Source organism: Kogia breviceps, chromosome 12, assembly GCF_026419965.1.
Source record: "Kogia breviceps isolate mKogBre1 chromosome 12, mKogBre1 haplotype 1, whole genome shotgun sequence".
NCBI lineage: Eukaryota > Metazoa > Chordata > Mammalia > Artiodactyla > Physeteridae > Kogia > Kogia breviceps.
In genome coordinates, this window is record NC_081321.1 from 73,524,897 (window position 1) to 73,545,199 (window position 20,303).

The 20,303-nt window shown below is 38.7% G+C and overlaps 1 protein-coding gene across 4 annotated transcripts in view; it reads right to left on the reverse strand.

Moving 5' to 3' along the window:
- The window catches only part of ATP2B1 (ATPase plasma membrane Ca2+ transporting 1), a 74,619-nt gene that overhangs the window by 38,524 nt on the left and 15,792 nt on the right, over positions 1-20,303 (reverse strand). For all 4 annotated transcript variants that reach the window (XM_059080663.2, XM_059080659.2, XM_067009850.1 and 1 more), the window contains exons 3-8: positions 10,392-10,646; positions 10,178-10,303; positions 6,069-6,209; positions 3,339-3,377; positions 2,422-2,583; positions 683-897 (exon numbers count right to left, since the gene is read on the reverse strand). In XM_059080663.2, coding sequence (XP_058936646.1) covers positions 683-897; positions 2,422-2,583; positions 3,339-3,377; positions 6,069-6,209; positions 10,178-10,303; positions 10,392-10,646 — 938 coding nt within the window. The remainder of the gene's footprint in view (positions 1-682; positions 898-2,421; positions 2,584-3,338; positions 3,378-6,068; positions 6,210-10,177; positions 10,304-10,391; positions 10,647-20,303) is intronic.

A 20,303-nucleotide genomic window follows, 5' to 3' on the forward strand; every position in this document is an offset into this window, starting at 1 on the left:
ATGATTCAAAGGAAGGAACACAAGGGTCCTGAAGTGAGAACAGGGTTGGGGTATTTGAGAAACAGCAGGAAGGCTGGTGAGGCTGGACCAGAGGGGGAGAGAGAGGTGGGAGATGAACACTAGAGGAAAGCAAAGGCCAGATGGGACAGGGCCTTGCAGGCCATAGCAAGGAGCCTTGGATTTCATTCTGACAAGAAGCCACTGGAGGGTTTTATAAAAGGAAACAAGATGATCTGAATTATTTTTTAGAAACATGAGTCTACCATGTGAAGGCAGGACTGTGGGGTCATGAGGGTCCAAGTGTGGAAACAAGGAGGCCTTAGACGGTTGGATTCAAGTAAACCTCTCTGCTTTTGTACCACAGGCAAATGACAAACATGCTTACTTCAATGTTACGGACTGGAAACAGGAGGGGACAGGACAACATAACTATCATATGAGGAAAATTAAGCTAGAACTTTCCCCAGCAGAGTTATGCTTAGCTTTGTGTCAAGTCTGCCATCCCAGGAATGTATAGGTCTCGATGCAGAGATCTTCAACTGGGGGGGAGGAGAAGGGAATCAATGACAGTGCTAAAGAAAACAGTGTAAATTTATGGAAATCCCCTAGTTCCAGAACCCAAGAGGAAAGAGCAACCAGTTGTACATTTTCTACACCAGCTGAGACTTTCTTTTCTACTTACCTTGACTGAATAAGCCAGTGAGATAGTGACTGCAAGTGGAAGACCTTCTGGCACTGCTACCACTAAAACCGTAACTCCAATAATGAAGAACTTCACAAAATACTGTATGTAAATCGGTGTGCACTCAGCAAGCCACGGTCTCTTCTGAACCCAGAATGTATCAATTACAAAATATAATACGAGAATGATAACTGTGATGGCAGACATCAACAAACCTACATAAAAAGGAAAATGTAATTATTAGATATTCTAGACACAATTCATTGTCATTTACATCTTAGCCACTGGAAGAATTAACTACTCTGGTGATATTTATTTTAATTTAGCTGAGAAACTGTTACATCCTTTTTTGTACTTAACTCATAACTTGACATTATCAGATTTAATTTCTGCTTCCAAGTATGGTCCAGAAACCCAGGAGAAGTGGGAAAAAAGTGTTTATGATTCTTTTCTAGACTTAATTGTTATCTTCAATCTTCTACTAAAGCCAAGACAAAATAATAAGCAATGACAAGGAAACACCAAAAGCTTAATATAAGCTGGTGCTCTACACGTTGGCAAGCTGCTTTCATGACAAAAGAGAAGTTGATAAGAATCTGATCAATGCGGAGACCTGGAATTAAATACCTAACCCCATGTTTTTTACGAAAAAAACCACAAATTACCAAAATGACCTAATTTTTTTCATCTATCCTTACTGCTTTATTAACTTAGCAAACCAACAGTTAATCATATATTACAAATCATTTACACCTTTCTGTTTTGTGGGATATTTAGCCCCTTAAAAATGAGTATTACAAAATAAGGCATGTCCACCTATCTGGGTCTAATAATCCAATTCAATGTCTACTAAAATACCATCACCATCTTAAATCCACCCTTTTCCCCAACACTGTATGAGTCACTATTACCATTTGGCTACATATTATCAAAAGCAAATATTTGCTATTAGATAATAAGCTTTTTGAGGACAGAAGCAAAAATTAACTTTTTCCAACATAGTCCTAGGAAGTAATAGATGCAATGATTATATGTAATGATGCAATGTAAGTGACTTTAATAGTGTAGGCTGATTTAGCCCACACGTGTTCTTTCATAAAGATGATACTGTTGAAGGGCATGCTATGTTTTTAGCTAAAGCTCTGTTTTACTTCCTCTGAAGAGGAGTTCTGTTAACAGGTGTTTTCTAGTGATGGTTGTAATTTATAACTTCAGCCTCACCAGGATGATCCATTCTAACTCTAACTAATCCATTCAATGTAAGTTAACTATATAATGTTTAGAAAAACACACACCTAATTGTTTTTTCATAGTCAGAAAAAAGATAAGAAAATGTGCGGTGAAATTTCTTTTTATTAAAATATAGCTGGGTAATCTTTACGGAATAACCTCACTGCTAAGCCCTCTCTCTACTGCTCCCAGAAATTCAGAGAGGAGCGCGTGGGCTTGTGAATTGGGCAGCCTTAGGTGCTAATCCTAACCTGACCACAATTAGCTAGTTGACAGAGGACACTTCCTCTACATAAAATGAGGATAACAGTTCCCAAGCTGCAAAATATTATGAGGATCTACAGGAACTCAAAGGCCTGGTACATTGTCGATAAAACTGAAAATACTTTTAACTCCTCTTCCACTCACAAAGCAATGATTTCCAGTCTTAAGTGTGTCAAAGATGATTTTTAAATAGAAAGGCAGCATATTTTAAAACAAAACATCTTATTTTCTTGTATATATCATACCTGCTTTGCCAATCTGAACAGCCAGCTTTGTTAGTTTCCCTTGTAAAACAGATTTTTCCTTTTTTGGCAAATTTGCTTTCTTTTTGTCTTTTTCATCACCATCTCCACCTTCTTCACTCTTCAAAGGCTGCATTTCCATGGCTGCACCATCCTGGGCTTTTGCTACATTGAAGAGCAAATATAACTTCACTACATTTTAAAGGCACACGTAACTGTTAACATTTTCAAGCAATTTGGGGGGATAAAAAATCAATTTCTTATAGAAACACAAAAACTTAAACACTTAGCTTCCTGTGTATGTCTGTGCCTACCCAGAGAAAATAAGACAATTAGTGACACTAGGTTTTGAAACTCTACCAGATTTGAGAATGTTGAGCTAGGAAATTGGGATGAGGCATAAGAAGAAATACAGGGTCCTGAAAGAGCTAAATACCAAATCATTTTTCTTCCTGTGTGTTGTGTTAGATAATGAGACTCATTCCAAACACCATAAATCCCTCCCATATAAGTTATGACCATAATGTAGAACATTATGTAGGACCATACATATAGAGAAATACACATACGCTTACAGACTATTAAATAGCTGCAAAAAAATTTACATTTTATATTTTGTTTCTTATGCATTTTTGCTAGCAATCATATTGTAACCAATGATAAAATACTGAAATGCTTAAGTTTAAAGTTACCTACATCTGGACCTTTCTAAGCTTACTACCACAGGTCATAATTAAAGTCTTATTAACACTGTAAAGGCAGCACTGAGTCAGGCAGTGACAAAAGAGACATTCACCCAAGTAATACAGATTGTTAATTTTCCGTATATAGCCTACTTTTGGATGAATACAGTACACAAGAGATATATTTGTGGATATAATGAGAACAAGCTAAGTGTACTTTTATCCTCCTGAATTTACCTTTGTTGCGATTCTCAATAGCTCCGTCTTGTTTCTTATCTGTAGGAACAAAATGGGAATTAAAGCTTTCCAAAAGAAATGAATACAACCATGTTAAATTATGCAAAGGTAGCTCACATTTCTATAACAGAACTGTTACACAATGGGGTGTGTGTGTGTGTATGTGTGTACAGATTAAAAAACATTTGGCCCATAATGACCTTCTGGCTCAATCACTCCCTAGGTCTTAACCATGGGGGGACACTCCAAAATAATTTTGGGCATCTATACTTGGTTAATTTCTCCATAAGACTTTACTCTTTTTTATGCTGCAATACACCCAAATATGGTACAAGAGGTTTTCAAACTAAATACAGATATAAGCCTAAGAATGTGGAAAAGAGAAGGGGTAGAGGGAGGAAGGAATGTCATAGGAAGACAACAGTCACACAGGAGAACTCTGATGGAAATGAGAACCAAATTGGTATGTATAAAAGATAGGTGACGGGCTTCCCTGGTGGCACAGTGGTTGAGAATCCGCCTGCCGATGCAGGGGACGCAGGTTCGTGCCCCGGTCCGGGAAGATCCCACATGCCTCAGAGCGGCTGGGCCCGTGAGCCATGGCTGCTGAGCCTGTGTGTCCGGAGCCTGTGCTCCGCAATGGGAGAGGCCACAGCAGTGAGAGGCCTGCGTACCGCAAAAAAAAAAAAAAAAAAAAAAAAGATAAGGGGAGGCAAGCAAGTAAAACTAGAATATGAAGGTACAAAATAAGACAGTAAAACTACTAGTTAAGGTAATCCCCCAATTCACTTACATTTGGAGGAAACAGAAAGATGAGAATGTCTAATGTAAAACGTAATCAAGGAGGGAATGGGTCTATTGTTTGGAGTAGGGAGTGTAATATTAAAAATGACGAAGAGGCAAGAGAACCACTCAGCCTATTCTTCTTTCAACTTCTCTATCAAGGAGACCTACCTTCAAACTGGAAAACGTGGAACAAATATGGTCAAAGAGGAACAGATGCTCAAGACAGGTGAGGAGACAGAATACCTAGGTACTTTGAATGAGCCCAACTTTGGAAAGAGACCAAACATTCACATTCCAGATTATGAAGGCAACTGAGACAGATTACTCTGGATTATATTAATATATAATATCAATTTATTCAAGGGAATGGTAAAAGAGATGTAAAGTCCACAGATGGAAAAACGGTGTCTCCCATTCCACACACACACACACACACACACACACACACACTCACCAAGAATCAAAAACAGCAGTTAGATGTTAATTCCTGGGAATACTCTTGACTGGATTAATAAAAATAGGTATATAAGATCTTAGGAAAAAAAAAGGTGCTTGTTGGAAAAGAAACTGTAGGGTCAACAGGAACAAGGTCATGATGTGAACTTCCCTTTCTTTTTTTAATAGGGTCTGTTGACTTTAGTCTCCTGTAAATTAGGATGCAACACAATATATGGTGAAGAGCACACACTTTTGAGTCAGACAAGTGGGTCTGATCTGCCACTAATTAGATCTTCGACTTGGAGCAAGTTATGCAACCTCCATAAGCCTCAGTTTACTTGTCAGCAAAAAGATACTCTTTTCTGTATGGTTGTAAGGATTATTGAGATAACACATACAAAGCGGTCCAGAAATGGTATCAGCACTGCGCACTGGCCCCTTAGGGCAGCACGTAGAGGGCTGCTGCGAGGAGTGGGACAGGAAAAACCTACAGCATGGGGCCTGCCTCCCTTGCCGGCAGCCAGTACTCTTCAAACATAGTTCTCTTTGAAATCAAGATTTCACAGCTCAAGACAAAACCCAAAAACCGAACCAAAACACCTAAATATTAAAAACACTGCTGTAGATATAGCAAGCCAAGACTTTTAGTAAGGCATTTATTTTATAAGATCTCAAAATACTTATGTGTGTGAGAGAAATATGGGCTTACTAGCCCAAGTAAAATTAAATAAATCTAAGCGGTTAAACCCCAGTAAAGTGCTATTGCCCTAAAGGGAAAAACTCTGGAGTAAAGGGTGAGGAGGGCTTTTTTAAAAAGGGGACATACTCCCCAACTAAGTGATCCTGAGCTATTTCCCTATGTATAACAGCTTCTTATAAGATCCTTGTGGATAAACTATGGTCATCAAGTTTGCTGATAATAGATCCCCTTGGAGGGACAGCAGATACAATGGATCAAGATTAAAATTTTAAAACCTTGATATCTAATGATGGGCTGAATATAACAAGGCAAACACATGAGGTGTCAAAGTGAAGTCTTAATCTTATGTCTAAAAACCAAGTACATAGGTACAGACTGGGAAATGTGAGTAGAAGAAAACTTGAAAAAGATGAAAAGCTCAATGAGGCCAAAAAGTGATACGGTTGACAAGGAAAGCTACTACTGAAGTAGCAAAACAATAAGCAAAGGAAGTGGGAGTTTAATTCATTTTGCTGGTCAAATGACAGGGAGATTTTAAAGTATTCAAGGAGATGCTGAATACATCTGGCTATGGTAAAGCAGGATTGATATCTTCCTTCATAAAGCCCTCCTCGGACAACTAAGTCTTAAAAAAAAAATTCGCCCTCCATTAATTCTACCACTTGAAAGTACTATGTTGGGTAACTAATTTTTTGTAGAACTCTTCATTTCAAAATCTGATGAAACAGTGTATTTTTTGGATGAGTTCTTACAATCTAGCTGCCGTATTTCCAAATAGAAATTCTTATAGCTATTGCTATCCTTACTTTTCTTTTCCTTTTTCTTTTCATCTTTCTTCTCTTCCTCTTCACCTCCGGCTCCAAGTAAGGTAAAGATAATTCCAGTTTGAGAATTTATACCCACAGCAGTAACTACCATTCTTCCAGAGCCTTCCATTACATGAGTACCTACAACAACAGAAAATGTGTTTTTAAAATTCAACAACACATTAAATAAAACCAAAATTCTTGTGCTTAAGGTTTTAAGTGTGTAATAAGTCATCTGAATTCAAAGCTCACTCTACCGCTCATTTATTATGTGATACTGGGCAAACTGTAACATCTCAATTACTAGTCCATAAACGTGGGTAACAGTGCCTACACTTTGTAAAAATGAGACGCAAATTAAGTCTGTAAGTGTAAAGTGTTTGGCACATTGCCTGGAATTTTAGGGGTTCAATATTTAAATTATAACTGTATTATTATTATTAGGGACAATTCACTTATAAAGAAATGTGCTTACAACAAAAAGGATCACACAGCAACAACTGACATATTCCCAAGCCAACCCCACCACCTTTCCCTAACCCAGGCTTTCATGCCAGCCCACCTAGATCACTGCAACAGCAGCCTAGCTAGTTTCTGTCTTTCCAGTTCATCCTGAAATAAGTTTACCCTTCCTAAGATGTGATTTTATCATAAGCCTCTCATTGCTCCAAAACTTCTGGCCCTCACTGACTACTGGATAAAGTTCAAAGTCTTCACGCGGAGACCAAACAACACTCGGAACTTTTTCATCCATTAGCCTAACATAAAACTCCACTACAAAAAGCTGGGGAGCAGAGATGGGAACACTGACTGAATTCTGACTCTGTCCCTCATAACAGTCTTGCAAGCAGCAGGCATTATTATTATTTCCTAGAAACTTGCCCAAGGTTACACAACTATTAAGTGACAAGGCAGATTCAATCCAGCTCTGTCAGAGCACAGAGGGCATATTCTTCTTACGATATAATGTCACTAAGGTTGCTCACAACTCTCCAACCTGTACGACCACACCTCTGCATCTTTCCCTCACTCATTAAAAGGCTTCCCACCTCTCATAATATTTTTGTGAATTTTAAGTAACTTTCAAAACTTAACTCTTTTTAATATACTCAATAAAGTCTTCTTTATAGTTATCACTTATTTATTTGATCTCCTAGTTTACAACCACCTGGAAGGCAGGGTCTGTAAGCACATACTATACCATCCTGTGTACCAAAACAATGTTCAATGGTTATTTGCAAAATAAGATCGTAAAGCATACATACTTACTCCAGTACTTAAACATTTCTATTTGGCTATTTTATCCAATATGAATTTATCCAATATGAATTTTTTAGGCCTTTGATTTTCTTGCTTTAAAAAAATCTATATTCTGGCTTCCCTGGTGGTGCAGTGGTTGGGAGTCTGCCTGCCGCTGCGGGGGACACGTGTTCGTGCCCCGGTCCGGGAGGATCCTGCATGCTGCGGAGCGGCTGGGCCCGTGAGCCATGGCCGCTGGGTCTGCGCGTCCGGAGCCTGTGCTCCGCAACGGGAGAGGCCACAACAGTGAGAGGCCCATGTACCGCAAAAAAAAAAAAATCTATATTCTGACTATTTCACTAATTATTAGCTTCTTTGCCAGTAAAAATGCAAGGGAAACAAGAAATTAAATTAAAGACAGTGAAACAATATTTATTGAGCAAGGACTAAATGTAAAAGACAGTTTGTTTCTTTTAACAATTCTAGCTTTCAGCAAATTTCAGTTTTTTATGTTCTGTTCTTCTCGATCACAGGTAATCAAATGTTGGCAGCTAATATGCTCAGGCAAAGTAAACAGTTTTTGTTCTGGTCATATTCCTACCACTAACTGAAAAACTGCTTTTAAACATCTAAATTTAAAAAGGCAAGAACAGCAGTGAGAGATAGCATCATGAGAATAAATTTTAAAATAAATGCATTTCATGTTTTCAGTACATTTTTGGAAGAGGGAAATAAATGCAGAAAAACTTTCCCACCCGTACTGTGATAAGGGACTCCAGAAAGTTATTTCAGTCTTTTCTTAAACATGGAAAATTTATAGAGTCCTCTTGGCATACTTGGTGTGCCGGGAACCTGAGTCTACAAAAACTTACCAGCCATCTCTGTTAAAACAGAAAAGGACCAAGGTTCTGTTAAAGGATGTCATTCTGAAGAGCTAAGCACTGTGTGAATAAGCTAGATGTACATCCAAGCCCATGAAATATACATGGCAAAAAGGCAAGAGGAGACTACCTCAGTTCACCAAATACTGTGGCATGGTCAGTCTGTGGCAGTTAGGTATGACCAGCTAGCTTCCCTCTCCTTTGGAAAAATCATAGATTTTACTCGGCTAACATTAACCATAGTTTCTTAGAAGTATGGCAAGGAATAAGTAAAATAAGTATACATTAAACTTAAATACATTATATATCCAAGATATTTCTATTTGGAATGAATTTCAAGCAGAGCAATATAAAGAAAAATTCAAATAGGGTAGGAATGTTCTTAGTAGTGCAGGATATTGAACGTCTACAAATCCCAAGATTTTTTCAAAGAAACAAAAGTCTATATTAAAATGAAACTTTTCCCCTATTTATAATGCTGTTTATAAATGTATATACATGAAATTACTCTGATTTTTAGTGATAGGACGTTTTACAATAAGCCTTTTGGCACATATTTACAAATCGTAAAAAGGTAATAGTTAAACTTAGGTATGTGCCCCCAAGTTGTGATTCTAACTTAACTGACCCTTGTCACACGTTTGACTTTGGTTTCAGTAAAACCACGTCCAACCAATTAGAATATAAAGTTCACAGAGAAGAAGTGAAAAAGTATAGCTGCCAAGTTATTAAATATTTAAATAAGCAGAATCTCCTTACAATGTAGGAAATGTTAGCATTCCATTAACATCTGAAAATAATAATTAAAGACAAATAGGCAACATTTCCTTACTCCAAATGCTAGTATAACTCAATCTAAAAATATATTTAAACCAAATGTCTTACAAGCAATTTTATAATTTCTATAAAGAACACTAGAAAATTAAGAGTAGGAAACTGAAAATCAAAAGCTAAGGAACTGGTATCATTTTGGAGACAAGTTGTAGTACTCTGGTTTCCTTTCATGTAGCATCTTAGAAGGCAGCTTGTAATTTTCTTCATCATCCCTTCCATTTCATTTCCAATTAACCTCAGGTCTAGCTACCAACAGTTAAGCTGTTGTAAAAGCCTCCTAAGTAGACACCCACCTCCCCTTTTCAGACAGTACCCTCACGTACACAAAGCCTTAGATTTTCAGAACATGCCTTAACCGTGTGCAAATTCAGTTCTGCCTAGTAGATGTGGTACTACTCCTGGACCTATTTATTATTAATCATATTACCTTAGATAAATAGTTAATGTCTCAGACTCACTCCTCAGTAGTTAAATGAGGGGGCGAGATTAGGTTAACTTTAAGGATCTTATGAGTTGTTTTTTTTTAATCCTGTCCTTTGTGGACCATCATAGAGAATTCATTAATTTGCTTTAAACACACAAACATTCTTTAACTTTACATTACAATAGCCCTTAAGAATAAATGTAAAACAGATCAATTTAACAGAGATCATTAGGCTTATACTTTAGTTTTATCATTATACTAACATTAACTAACACCGACTCTCAAATCTCTTCATTTTTTTGGACTCGGGTTCCTCATTTGTAAAATATAGTTCTGGATTTAAAGATCTCTAATGTCCCTGCTGACTTACAAAAGAAAGTCTCTAAGGTTCATAAGGGTAGAAGCTAACATAAAATACAGAATCCTGGGCTTCCCTGGTGGCGCAGGGTTGAGAATCCGCCTGCGGATGCAGGGGATACGGGTTCGTGTCCCGGTCCGGGAGGATCCCACATGCCGCAGAGCGGCTGGGCCCGTGAGCCATGGCCGCTGAGCCTGCGCATCCGGAGCCTGTGCTCCGCAAAGGGAGAGACCACAACAGTGAGAGGCCCTCATACCAAAAAAAAAAAAATACAGAATCCTCTTCACATTACTGGCTCTTTGGGGAACTGTTTGCTGACAGTGGCATATAGTTGCGGAGGAGGAAAAAGTTCAGTTATAAAAGAAATTCATACCTGATAAAAGCAAGGGATCCTTATCTAAAGACTTCTTAACATGATCAGATTCACCAGTCAATGAGCTTTCATCAATTTTAAGATCATTGCCTTGAATAAGTATGCCATCAGCGGGAAGAAGATCACCTAAAACAAAATAAAGATATGCTAAACTGTGAACAAGATTACAATAACATCACATCATGTGTAAGATGCATTGCCCTTTTTTCCTTACCATATTTCACTTGAGCAATATCTCCAACTGTAATGTCAGCTACAGGTATCTGAATGACCTGACCACCCCTGATGACTGTGAACTTCTGTTCTTGTTCAATTCGACTCTGCAAACCTCTAAACTGTTTTTCCTTACTCCAGTCATTGAAAGCTGTTACTAATACTACACACACTACTGACAAGAGGATCGCAGCTCCTTCAATCCAACCAGTTTCACCTTCACCTTCTTCCTCTCCAACAGAAACGTCTCCACAAACTATTTGGAAAGAAAGAAAATGCTTATCAAAAAAGATTCTGAATTGATGGCAACAGATATGTAATTATAAAGTTTATATGCCCTGTTAACTTTGCTTACAGCTCTAAACACTTTATTGATTCAAAGCATCCCATAATGATGATGCTTACTCTGATAATTTCAAGTTCCCTGCCTCCAAGGATTCTCATCTGTAGGGTAGGGAGGCAGTCTAGGGTACCTGCTAAGAGTGAGGACACTGGGGAAGATTAAATCTCAACCCTAACGCAAGTTACTTATTTTTGAGACTCAGTTTCTTCATCTGTCAAATTAGGAGACCACCACTTACTGCAGAGTTGTTGAGAGAATTAAATGCGAATACACTTGTAAAGAAGGTAGAGCAGTGGCTGAGACATCCTGCACACTCAATCAATAGTTAATGCTATTACTACATATAGTAGGCAAGTCAAACAAGGAAAGTTAAGTATTATGTATTTACCCATGAACTATGCTTATTTACCATATCAGTTTCACTGGAGGATAAAAGCTTGGCTTTCATAACATAAAAATTTAAGCAAAGTGCTACTCATTCATTCCACTATTTGAGCACCTACTTTAGGCGCCAACACTGTTTTCAAAGCTAAGGATGTAACAATGAGTAAGACATATAAGCTCCATCTCCTCAGGGAACCTATACTCAGACTGGTAGGTGTGAATGGGATATGAAAAAATCAGATAATAAAACACAAATAATTAATTTCAGATATCATAAGTGCCATGAATAAAATAAAATATGGTGATGTGCTAGCAAATGAAAAAAGTGGGGTGACTGTGGTTGGGTGAACAGAGAAGACCCCTCTGAGGTGTCCATGACATTTGACCTAGGAGCCAAATGATACGAGGGAACTAGCCATATAGATTTAAGGGAAGAGGATTCCGGGGAGAGATTAAAGTCAGCACAGAGGCTCTATGGCAGAAAAGACTTTAGAAAAAGACAGAGGCGGGGACAAAAGAAACCTCAAAACTGTAGGGCCAGTAATGGTGAAGAAAGAACAAGGACAGTGCTTTTTGAACCTTGGGCTGTAATCTATTTGTGAGTCTAAAATCAATTCAGACCTTCAAGATGGCGGAGGAGTAGGACGTGGAGATCATTTTCCTCCCCACAAATACATAGGAAATACATCTACATGTGGAACAACTCCTACAGAACACCCACTGAACTCTGGCAGAAGACCTCAGATCTCCCAAAAGGCAGAAAACTCCCCACGTACCTGGGTAGGGCAAAAGAAAAAACAGAGACAAAAGAATAGGGATGGGACCTGCACGTCTGGGAGGGAGCTGTGAAGGAGGAAAAGTTTCCACACACAAGAAGCCCCTTCACTGGTGGAGATGGGGTAGTGGGGGTGGGGGAGGAAGCTTCAGAGCCACGGAGGAGAGTGCAGCAACAGGGGTGCAGAGGGCAAAGGGGACAGATTCCTGCACAGAGGATCGCTGCCAACCAGCACTCACCAGCCTGAAAGGCTTGTCTGCTCACCTGCTGGGGCGGGTGGGGGCTGGGAGCAGAGGCTTGGGCTTCGGAGGTCAGATCCCAGGGAAAGGACTGGGGTTGGTGGCATGAACACAGCTGGAAGGAACTAGTGCACCACAGCTAGCTGGGAGGGAGTCCGGGAAAAAGTCTGGACCTGCCCAAGAGGCAAGAGACCACTGTTTCCGGGTGTGTGAGGAGAGGGGATTCAGAGCACCGCCTAAACGAGCTCCAGAGACTGGCGCAAGCCATGGCTATCAGCGCGGACCCCAGAGACGGGCATGAGACGCTAAGGCCGCTGCTGCCACCACCAAGAAATCTGTGTGCAAGCACAGGTCAATATCCACACCTCCCCTCCCGGGAGCCTGTGCAGCCCATTACTGCCAGGGCCCCGTGATCCAGGGACAACTTCCCCGGGAAAATGCACGGTGCGCCTCAGGCTGGTGCAATGTCATGCCGGCCTATGCTGCCGCAGGCTTACCCCGCATTCTGCATTCCGTACCCTTCCCTCCTCACAGCCTGAGTGAGCCAGAGCCCCCTAATGAGCTGCTACTTTAAACCCGTCTTGTCTGGGCGGGGAACAGACAACCTCCAGCAAACTACACGCAGAGGCGGGGTCAAATCCAAAGCTGAACCCCAGGAGCTGTGCAAACAAAGAGAAAGGGAAATTTCTCCCAGCAGCCTCAGGAGCAACCGATTAAATCACCACAATCAACTTGACGTACCCTGCATCTGTGGAATACCTGAATAGATAACGAATAATCCCAAATTGAGGAGGTGGACTTTGTGTGATTTTCTCTGTATAGCTTTGATTTAACCATTTGTCCTAGGGTTCTGTCTGTTCGTTTGTTTTTTTTTAGGATAGTTTATAGCATTTGTTATCATTGGTGGATTTGGTTTTTGGTTTGCTTGCTCTCTTCTTTCTTTCTTTTTTTATTACTTTTTAATTCTTTTTGTACTTTTAATAATTTTTAAATATTTTATTTTAATAACTTTATTTTATTTTTCTCTTTCTTTCTTTTTTTTCTCCCTTTTCTTCTGAGCTGTGTGGCTGACAGGGTCTCTGTGCTCCCGCCGGGGGTCAGGCCTGAGGCTCTGAGGTGGGAGAGCCAAGTTCAGGACACTGGTGCACCAGAGACCTCCCGACTCCACCTAATGTCAAACGGCGAAGGCTCTCCCAGAGATCTCGATCTCAACTCTAAGACCCAGCTCCACTCAATGACCAGCAAGCTACAGTGCTGGCCACCCTATGCCAAACAACTAGCAAGACAGGAACACAACCCCACCCATTAGCAGAGAGGCTGCCTAATACCACAATAAGTTCACAGATACCCCAAAACACACCACCACACGTGGTCCTTCCCACCCAAAAGACAAGATCCAGCCCCATCCACAAGAACACAGGCACCAGTCCCAGCAGAAAGCCTACACAACCCACTAAACCAACCATACCCACTGGGGGCAGACACTAAAAACAACGGGAACTATAAACCAGCAGCCTGTGAAAAGGAGACCCCAAACACAGTAAGTTAAGCAAAATGAGAAGACAGAGAAACACACAGCAGATGAGGGAAAGGTAAAAATCCAATAGACCAAACAAATGAAGAGGAAAAAAGCAGTCTACCTGAAAAGGAGTTCAGAGTAATGATAGTAAAGATGACCCCAAATCTTGGAAACAGAATGGAATAAAAGAAACGTTTAACAAGGACCTAGAAGAACAAAAGAGTAAACAAACGATGAACAACACAATAAATGAAATTAAAAATTCTCTAGAAGGAATCAAGAGCAAAATAACTGACGCAGAAGAACGGATAAGTGACCTGGAAGATAAAATAGTGGAAATAACTACCACAGTGCAGGATAAAGAAAAAAGAATGAAACGAATTGAGGACAGTCTCAGAGACCTCTGGGACAACATTAAATGCACCAACATTCGAATTATAGGGGTACCAGAAGAAAAAGAAAAAAGAAAGGGAATGAGAAAATATTTGAAGAGATTACAGCTGAAAACTTCTCTAATGTGGGAAAGAAAATAGTCAATCAAGTCCAGGAAGCACTGAGGGTCCCATACAGGATAAATCCAAGGAGAAACATGCCAAGACACATACTAATCAAACTATCAAAAATTAAATACAAAGAAAAAATATTAAAAATAGCAAGGGAAAAACAAAAATTAACATACAAAGGAATACCCATAAGGTTAACAGCTGATCTTTCAGCAGAAACTCTGCAAGCCAGAAAGGAGTGGCAGGACATATTTAAAGGGATGCAAGGGAAAAACCTACAAACAGCATTACTCTGCCAAGCAAGGATCACATTCAGATTGGATGGAGAAATTAAAACCTTTACAAACAAGAAAAAGCTAAGAGAATTCAGCACCACCAAACCAGCTTTACAACAAATGCTAAAGGAACTTCTCTAGGCAGGAAACACAAAAGAAGGAAAAGACCTACAAAAACAAACCCAAAACAATTAAGAAAATGGTCATAGGAACATACATATCGATAACTACCTTAAACGTAAATGGATTAAATGCTCCCACCAAAAGACACAGACTGGCTGAATGGATACAAAAACAAGACCCATGTATATGCTGTCTACAAGAGACCCACTTCAGACCTAGGGACACATACAGACTGAAAGTGAGGGGATGGAAAAAGATATTCCATGCAAATGGAAATTAAAGAAAGCTGGAGTAGCAATTCTCATATCAAACAAAATAGACTTTAAAATAGACTATTGCAGGAGACAAAGAAGGACACTACATAATGATCAATCCAAGAGAATGATATAACAATTGTAAATATTTATGCACCAAACATACGAGCAGCTCAGTACATAACACATGCTAACAGCCGTAAAAGGGGAAATTGACAGTAACACAATTGTGGTAGAGGACTTCAACACCCTACTTTCACCAATGGACAGATCATCCAAAATGAACTAAAAAGGGAAACACAAGCTTTAAATGATACATTAAACAAGATGGACTTAATTGATATTTATAGGACATTCCATCCAAAACCAACAGAATACACTTTCTTGTCAAGTGCTCATGGAACATTCTCCAGGAGAGATCATATCTTGGGTCACAAATCAAGCTTTGGTAAATTTAAGAAAATTGAAACCGTATCAAGTATCTTTTCCGACCACAACGCTATGAGACTAGATATCAATTACAGGAAGAAAATATGTAAAAAATACAAACACACAGAGGCTAAACCATACACTACTAACTAACCAAAAGATCACTGAAGAAATCAAAGAGGAAATCAAAAAGTACCTAGAAACAAATGACAATGAAAACATGATGACCCAAAACCTATGGGATGCAGCAAAAGCAGTTCAAAGAGGGAAGTTTATAGCAAAAGAATCCTACCTCAAGAACCCAGAAACATCTCAAATAAACAACCTATAACCTTACACCTAAAGCAATTAGAGAAAGAAGAACAAAACTCCCCCAAAGTTAGCAGAAGGAAAGAAATCATAAAGATCAGATCAGAAATAAATGAAAAAGAAATGAAGGAAACAAGAGCAAAGATCAATAAAACTAAAGGCTGGTTCTTTGACAAGATAAACATAATTGATAAACCACTGGCCAGACTCATCAAGAAAAAAAGGGAGAAGACTCAAATCAATAGAATTAGAAGGAGAAGTAACAACTGATACTGCAGAAATACAAAGGATCATGAGAGATTACTACAAGCAACTACATGCCAATAAAATGGTCAACCTGGAAGAAATAGACGAATTCTTAGAAAAGCACAACCTTCCGAGACAAACAGGAAGAAATAGAAAATATAAACAGATCAATCACAAGCACTGAAATTGACACTGTGATTAAAAAATCTTCCCGCAAACAAAAGCCCAGGACCAGATGGCTTCATAGGCAAATTCTATCAAACCTTTAGAGAAGATCTAACACCTATCCTTCTCAAACTCTTCCAAAATACAGCAGAGGGAGGAACACTCCCAATCTCGTTCTACAAGGCCACCATCACCCTGATACCAAAACCAGACAAAGATGTCACAAAGAAAGAAAAGTACAGGCCAATATCACTGATGAACATAGATGCAAAAATCCTCAACAAAATACTAGCAAACAGAATCCAACAGCACATTCAAAGGATCATACACCATGATCAACTGGGGTTTACCCCAGGAATGCAAGGATTCTTCAATATATGCAAATCAATCAATGTGATAAACCATATTAACAAATTGAAGGAGGAAAAATCATATGATCATCTCAATAGATGCAAAAAAAACTTTTGACAAAATTCAACACCCATTTATGATAAAAACCCTCCAATAAGTAGGGACAGAGGGAACATACTGCATCATAATAAAGGCCGTATATGACAAACCCACAGCCAACATTGTTCTCAATGGTGAAACCATTTCCTCTAAGATCAGGAACAAGACAAGGTTATCCACTCTCACGACTATTGTTCAACATGGTTTTGGAAGTTCTAGGCACAGCAATCAGAGAAGAAAAAGAAATAAAAGGAATCCAAGTTGGAAAAGAAGTTAAGCTGTCACTGTTTGCAGATGACATGATACTATACACAGAGAATCCTAAAGATGCTACCAGAAAACTACTAGAGCTAATCAATGAATGTGGTAAAGTAGCAGGACACAAAATTAATGCACAGAAATCTCTTGCATTCCTATTCACTAATGATGAAAAATCTGAAAGTGAAATTAAGGAAACACTCCCATTTACCATTGCAACGAAAAGAATAAACATCTAGGAATAAACCTACCTAAGGAGACAAAAGACCTGTATGCAGAAAACTATAAGATACTGATGAAAGAAATTAAAGATGATATAAACAGATAGAGAGATATACCATGTTCTTGGATTGGAAGAATATTATGAAAATGACTATACTACCCAAAGCAATCTACATATTCAATGCAATCCCTACCAAACGACCAATGGCATTTTTGACAGAACTAGAACAAAAAATTTCACAGTTTGTATGGAAACACAAGACCCCGAATAGCCAAAGCAATCTTGAGAACGAAAAATGGAGCTGGAGGAATCAGGCTCTCTGACTTCAGAGTATACTACAAAGCTACAGTAATCAAGACCGTATGGTACTGGCACAAAAACAGAAATATAGATCAATGGAACAGGATAGAAAGCCCAGAGATAAACCCACACACATATGGACACCTTATCTTTGATAAAGGAGGGAAGGAAACACAGTGGAGAAAAGATAGCCTCTTCAATAAGTGGTGCTGGGAAAACTGGACAGCTACATGTCAAAGAATGAAATTAGAACATTCCCTAACACCATACTCAAAAATAAACTCAAAATGGATTAAAGACCTAAATGTAAGGCCAGACACTATCAAACTCTTAGAGGAAAACACAGGCAGAACACTCTATGACATAAATCACAGCAAGATCCTTTTTGAACCACCTCCTAGAGAAATGGAAATAAAAACAAAAATAAATAAATGGGATTAATGAAACTTAAAAGCTTCTGCACAGCAAAGGAAACCATAAACAAGATGAAAAGACAACCCTCAGAATGGGAGAAAATATTTGCAAATGAAGCAACTGACAAAGGATTAATCTCCAAAGTTTATAAGCATCTCATGCAGCTCAATATCAAAACCACAAACAACCCAATCCAAAAATGGGCAGAAGACCTAAACAGACATTTCTCCAAAGGAGATACAGATTGCCAACAAACACATGAAAGGATGCTCAACATCAGTAATCATTAGAGAAATGCAAATAAAACTACAGTGAGGTATCACCTCACACCAGTCAGAATGGCCATCATCAAAAAATCTACAAACAATAAATGCTGGAGAGGGTGTGGAGAAAAGGGAACCCTCTTACACTGCTGATGGGAATGTAAACTGATACAGCCATTATGGAGAACAGTTAAGAAGGGTCCTTAAAAAACTAAAAATAGAACTGCCATATGACCCAGCAATGTCACTACTGGGCATGTACCCTGAGAAAACCATAATTCAAAAGAGTCATGTAGCACAATGTTCACTGCAGCTCTATTTACAATAGCCAGGACATGGAAGCAACCTAAGTGTCCATCAACAGAGGAATGAATAAAGAAGATGTGGCACATATATACAACGGAATATTACTCAGTCAGAAAAAGAAATAAAATTGAGTTATTTGTAGTGAGGTGCATGGACCTAGATTCTGTCATACAGAGTGAAGTAAACCAGAAAGAGAAAAACAAATACCATATGCTAACACATATATATGGAATCTGAAAAAATAGTTCTGAATTACCTAGGGGCAGGACAGGAATAAAGATGCAGATGTAGAGAATGGACTTGAGGACACGGGTAGGGGGAAGGGTAAGCTGGCACGAAGTGAGAGAGTGGCATGGACATATATATACTACCAAATGTAAAACAGATAGCTTGTGGGAAGCAGCCACATAGCACAGGGAGATCACCTCGGTGCTTTGTGACCACCTAGAGGGGTGGGATAGGGAGGGTGAGAGGGAGATGTAAGAGGGAGGAGATCTGGGGATACAGTATATGTATAGCTGATTCACTTAGTTATAAAGCAGAAACTAACACACCACTGTTAAGCAATTATACTCCAATAAAGTTGTTTTTAAAATAAATAAAAAATAAAATAAAATCAGTTCAGTGGCTCATGACCAGAATTTTGAAAAATGAAAGATAACAGAATAGAAAAGGATATACATGTAGTAAAGGTGAACTGTTTTTTGAAAGCTTACTTTGGTTATTTTTAAATTCACATGAAGGAGTATGTTCTTCTTTGTTCCTATGTAAAGTTCTTTCTTACTGAATATTGAGCTAAACTCTCTGAAAGCCAATGGTTCTCTTAGGAAATGCAGGACAGGAAATGGATTATTCACAAGAAAATAATGAGTAAACCAATGACACTCGAAATGATTAAAGCATATTCCAGAATAGTGAGCATGAACTGAAGAGAGGACTTGAGGTGCAAGGGTGCTGAATAAAGATTAATCAGGGAGAGGTATGTAGGACAGATAAAGGGAGAGAAGACAGAAACTGGAGAAAAATCTATTTGCGTGAAATGGAACAATTACCATCCCTATCAAATAGGCATGATGTGAACAATCACAAAAAATATCCCTGTGAAGATCAGCAGGATTCAGCCACCAATGGGTATAAAGCATGTTCACCAAAGGAGATGGCTAGATGATCTACTGAGAGTGCTGGCCCCACCATCCAAATACTAAAACTTCTATTTTATTTATTTTCAAGCTGAAGAAATAACTATGTATCATTGCATAGAATAACCAGTTAAGTGAATCTATGGTTTACATTATTTTAAATAGTAGAAGCTGTAAAGACAGCTTCCCCTTACCTTTCCCCCTGCCCGGAATATCAGAGATTTGCTCTCTGAATTACATAAAACAAATCTGAACTCAAGAACAGATGAAGGCTGAAATACTATATTGACCACTTTCACCAACCTTGAGGCAGTGTTAAAATATTATCTTCCAAATAAAGCTCTACAGTGGTCTTACTGGTTAAAAATATAAAAATGCAATACTTGGGACTTCCCTGGTGGTTCAGTGGTTAAGACTCTGCACTTTCACGGCAGGGGGTGCGGGTTTGAGCCCTGGTCAGGGAACTAAGATCCCGCATGCTTGCACCATATGGCCAAAAAATAAAATAAAATACAATTAAAAATATATTAAATTAAATTAAAATCAAGTGATGGCAGGGGATTCCCTTGCTGTAGATTGAAAAAAAAAAGCAATGCTTTTTAATAGTGTGTAAGAATGAGAGACTCATATCAAAAGATGAAATTTACCAGTTATATTTCAAGAAAAACTTTTACATAACTGGTGGATGGAAGTGAAAATAAGTATCATGATTTAGTGAGTTCACTAAAATCTTCCACTTGGATTTACCTAATGTTGAGTTTTTTCCAGCTATGAGAGATATTAAAATCAAGTTCTGAAAGAAAACAGACCCAAATCAGGCTAAATCAAGATTATAAAATATAATAATGTATATTCAATCATGCTATTAATAATGATGTTTTGATTTTATTTTATTTATTTATTTATCTTGGGCTGTGTTGGGTCTTCGTTTCTGTGCAAGGGCTTTCTCTAGTTGCGGCGAGCGGGGGCCACTCTTCATCACGGTGTGCGGGCCTT